This window comes from Ostreococcus tauri (genome assembly GCF_000214015.3).
Source record: "Ostreococcus tauri WGS project CAID00000000 data, contig chromosome 07, whole genome shotgun sequence".
NCBI classification, from domain to species: domain Eukaryota; kingdom Viridiplantae; phylum Chlorophyta; class Mamiellophyceae; order Mamiellales; family Bathycoccaceae; genus Ostreococcus; species Ostreococcus tauri.
In genome coordinates, this window is record NC_014432.2 from 608211 (window position 1) to 612000 (window position 3790).

Below are 3790 nucleotides of genomic sequence, written 5' to 3' on the forward strand. Positions count from 1 at the left end.
CGAGTCCGGGGTTCTTGTAAGAGTGGAAATACAGCATGTCCCCGATGGAGCCGTCGGTGAGCGCCGGGCAGTAGCACGGGATGTCGTTCTTCGCCGCCCAATAAAAGATGGAATCCTCGTGATTAATCTCCAGCCCGAGCCGCTTGATCACCTTCGAGCACGTCCACTTCACTCCCTCCTCGTTCTGCTCTCGAAGCATCTCGTCCAAGATCGGCATGATCCAGTCCTCAAAATCGCAATAGTTGTCATTCGGCTGAATCAAGTTTCCGATGCGGTTCAACCCCTTTTTCCTGAGATCTTCCCCCCTGAGCGCGAAGTCCCCCAAATACGTCGGTTTCATGCATTTTATAAAATCTTCCTCCACCCCGCCCGCCGTCGTGCACAGGACGTCCACCATTTTATTCTTCACCAAATACTTGATTGTCTCTCGCGTCCCGCTCGACGTCAGGTTGCTCGTCCAACCCAAGAAAATCTTCGTTCTCGTCTCCCTTCGCACCCCCTCGTCCCGATCCTCCGGTTCCGTCTCCTCCGTGATCGCTTCATCGCTCAGTCGCCACCGCAGCATGCGATTCACCTCGTGCACCGCTTGTCCGAACGACGTCGCTTGGTACCCGGTGCTCAGGAGTGATTGCAACAACGCATCGTAATCCGTCGTCGGCGCGTCGAAATCGTACCCACGGACCTCGACGGCGTCCTCGGGGATCTCCGACGACTTCACGAGCACGGCTTCGGCGGCTTCGGCGGGGAGGGGGGCGCTCATGCGGTGCGTCCGAGCGGAGACGTGTGACGAGGTGGCGGCTGCGCTTTTTCGTGCTGCTGTGGTACACGGCACGGATTTTTCGCGCGCGAGTGGGTGCGACGCGGTGCGGACGCTATTTTAAGGCGGCTGTAGTGTACAAGAGCATTAACGTCACAGTCGCGATCTCATCGCGGAGACGGCGACGTATCCGGACTCGGCGTCGTCGAGATTGAGTCCGTATTTGATGCGCGCGAGCGACGAGAGTTCCTCCGCGTCGAGCGTTCTGGATAAAGCCTCGAAGACGGTGAGCTCTCGGACGCTCTCTCGGTCGCGCGAGATCCTCAATGCGACGCCCATTTCGCGACAGAGCTTAAATCCCACGTCCTCGGAGCGATTGAGCGCGACGGAGATGTATCGTCGCACGCGCGCCGGCGTCTCCTCTCGCAGGACCACGCTCGGCACTCCGAGCTCGATCGCCTCTCGCACGCCCGCGTCTCGCTGCTTCGCCTCACCGTAGCGAATCCCCCTCCCAAACACAGATCCAACGTCGAACTCGATCAATTTCATCGCCAGCATGAAGTGCGAGCTCCCGAGCGTCGCGTGCGCCCGTCCCGTCCCGCCCTCCGCGTTCGCCCGCGGCGTCACCCCCTCGTTCGCCCGCGCGAACGCTCGCCATCGCCCGTACCCCTCGTCGCTCGCTAACACCTCCCCACGCGTTCGCACCACCACCGGAACGTCGTGATCGACGTCGAATCCACGCTTTAGGATGTCCAACGCGATGCCGTGCGCGTGCTCGATTGAAATGCCACCCGCGACGCCGCCTCGATTGGTCCCATCCGGGAACGTTGACGACGGCCGCACTCGAACCAGACCGTCATCTACGCGCCACCGCGTGAGGTGCGCGTTCAAGCGCTCGACGACGTCGTCATCGTCGTCGTCGTCGTCGTCGTCGTCGTCGTCGTTCGTGTTCATGTGTGACGCATTCGCGTCGGTCGTTACGTTTTCAACTCAAAATCTCATAATGTCTCCCCGCACTTCGCATCGCGACGATGTCGACGACGACGGAGCGCGATGGGAAGACGAAAGTTTTGTGCCTGCACGGATTCGCCCAGGACGGGACGACTTTTCGAGCGAAGATTGGGGCGATGAGAAAGCAGTTGAAGAGCGCGTGCGAGTTTTACTTTCTGGATGCCCCGCACGACGTCGCCGGGGCGTTCGACGCGGATGGGGCGGAGATGCGGGAGCTCGGGGCGTCCAACGATGCCTCTGGGTCGTTCGCGTGGTTCACGAGCGGGGAGAACGCGAGGGCGGGGGCGACGCGGGCGAGCGACGACGGGTGGACGCGACCGGCGCTCTCGCGCGAGTACGACGGTTTGGACGAGACGTGCGAAAAAATACGGGCGTTCGCGTTGGAACACGGCCCGTTCGGGGGCGTGATAGGATTTAGTCAGGGAGCGACGATCGCGCTGGCGGCGCTGGCGATGATCGAGGAGTTAAGGGGGAGCGCGCGATGGGCGGTGCTCGTCGCCGGTTTCGAGCCTTTAGACACAGTCTTGAAGTCAGCAGCGCGCGAGGCGACGCCGATAGCGATCAAGACTCTGCACGTGCACGGTGAGAACGATAAGTTGGTGACGCGTGAGCGCATGATGGCGCTCGCTGAGCACTTCGAGGAGTCTCAGCGAGAGTTTTGGTTTCACGAAGGCGCGCACGGCGTCCCATCCACGGCGCTCGCGAAACATATGAAAGCGTGGCTCCAGGTTCAGAGGTGACAATTATTAGCGTCGAAATGAAAATCTTATTGCACTAGTTTACGACGCGCGCGAGCTAAAAGTCATCCCCAAATTTGCTTGGTCATCTCGTCAGGATCGGGCTCCGAATCGTACGTCGAACGAAGGACGTATTCTTCTTCCTCGCGCATTCCGACCCGCTTGTACAGCTCCCACGCGTTTTCGTAGTACGTGTACCGCAACGCACCGTAAATCGGGAAAAAGTACGGCTTTCTGTAGAGCAATCGAAAGTGATAAATTTCCCGCCACGCCGCCACGGCGTCCATGCGCTCCTGCCGTCCTCGAATAGACATTACATTCCCAGCGCTCTGAATGTCGTCCAACTTGGGATTAATCATGATCATCGGCTTGTCCCCAACCGCTTCCTCCATCGCCGCGATGTACGGCAACACGGAGTACCCCACGATGTTTTGCGGCTGGACCAAGATGTACGCGTCCGCCCCATCCTCAGCCCCGTCCTCCGCCCCGATCCCCCCGTTCGGATCAATCATCTCCGCCACGTCCTCCTCGAAGTCCATCATCCCCAACAGCTTACTCACGCCGCTCAAACTCAGCGGCAGCGCCTGGAACACACCCTGTCCCATCGATCGCTGCACGCATATCTTCACCCGCTTCCCGTCCCGCGCGAGCGTCTGCGCCATCGCCCGCGTCAACTCCAGCGTCGTTCCCACGCGATAGACGTCCCCCGACGGGTTCAACTCCGGGAACTCCGTCTTGATCTTCATTCGCCGCTCGCCCGCCGTCACCGCCGCCAGCGTCGACGCGCACGCGTCGTCGTAAAACCATCGTCGCGTCTCTCGCGCGTGCGGGACGTTATTTAACAGCGTCGGAATCTTCACCCCTCGGACGTGCCCGCGCGCCGCGCCCGCGACCGATCGATCGCGTCGATCCCGTCGCGGGCGCGTCGGCGTCGCCCGCGTCGCCGCCGTCGCCATCGGCGGCGACGTTCGCGGACGCGGGCCCGACGACGGGCGGTGTCGGTGTGACGAAAACCCGTACGTGGGTGCGCGCACGACGCGATGTGACGAAAACCCGTACGTGGGCGCACACACGACGCGAAGGGGAGGTTTTTCAGATTCGATCGCGATCGCGCGCGCGTCGGTGCGCGACGCGTCGATCGCTCGACGACGAACGCTCGACGACGCGGTCCGGGTGAGCGCGGCGCGCGTGAGGGGCACCCGTCGCGGGCGCGAGGGCGTGCGTCGGGGGGACGGCGTGGATGGAGGCGACGGAGGCGGTCGTCCACGCACGGGGGGCGGTGGAC

General features: G+C 62.1%; 4 protein-coding genes across 4 annotated transcripts; 1 reads left to right on the forward strand and 3 right to left on the reverse strand.

Moving 5' to 3' along the window:
• OT_ostta07g03700 (Deoxyhypusine synthase) lies at positions 1-760 on the reverse strand (the record flags this gene model as incomplete). The annotated part of the gene is made up of 1 exon (XM_022983867.1): positions 1-760. A coding segment is annotated over one exon (760 nt), but the record flags the coding sequence as incomplete, so codon positions are not given.
• A 150-nt stretch (positions 761-910) lies between these two features.
• On the reverse strand, positions 911-1711 carry OT_ostta07g03710 (unnamed product; the record flags this gene model as incomplete). Its single annotated transcript, XM_022983868.1, has 1 exon — positions 911-1711. One exon carries the CDS (start codon positions 1709-1711, stop codon positions 911-913), a length of 801 nt encoding a protein of 266 aa, XP_022839491.1.
• Positions 1712-1788: 77 nt separating this feature from the next.
• Positions 1789-2508, forward strand: OT_ostta07g03720 (Serine hydrolase FSH; the record flags this gene model as incomplete). Its single annotated transcript, XM_003080415.1, has 1 exon — positions 1789-2508. One exon carries the CDS (start codon positions 1789-1791, stop codon positions 2506-2508), a length of 720 nt encoding a protein of 239 aa, XP_003080463.1.
• Positions 2509-2570: 62 nt separating this feature from the next.
• Positions 2571-3461, reverse strand: OT_ostta07g03730 (Adenylate kinase; the record flags this gene model as incomplete). The annotated part of the gene is made up of 1 exon (XM_022983869.1): positions 2571-3461. The coding sequence occupies one exon, from the start codon at positions 3459-3461 to the stop codon at positions 2571-2573; it is 891 nt and encodes a 296-aa protein (XP_022839492.1).
• Between the last annotated feature and the right edge of the window lie 329 nt (positions 3462-3790).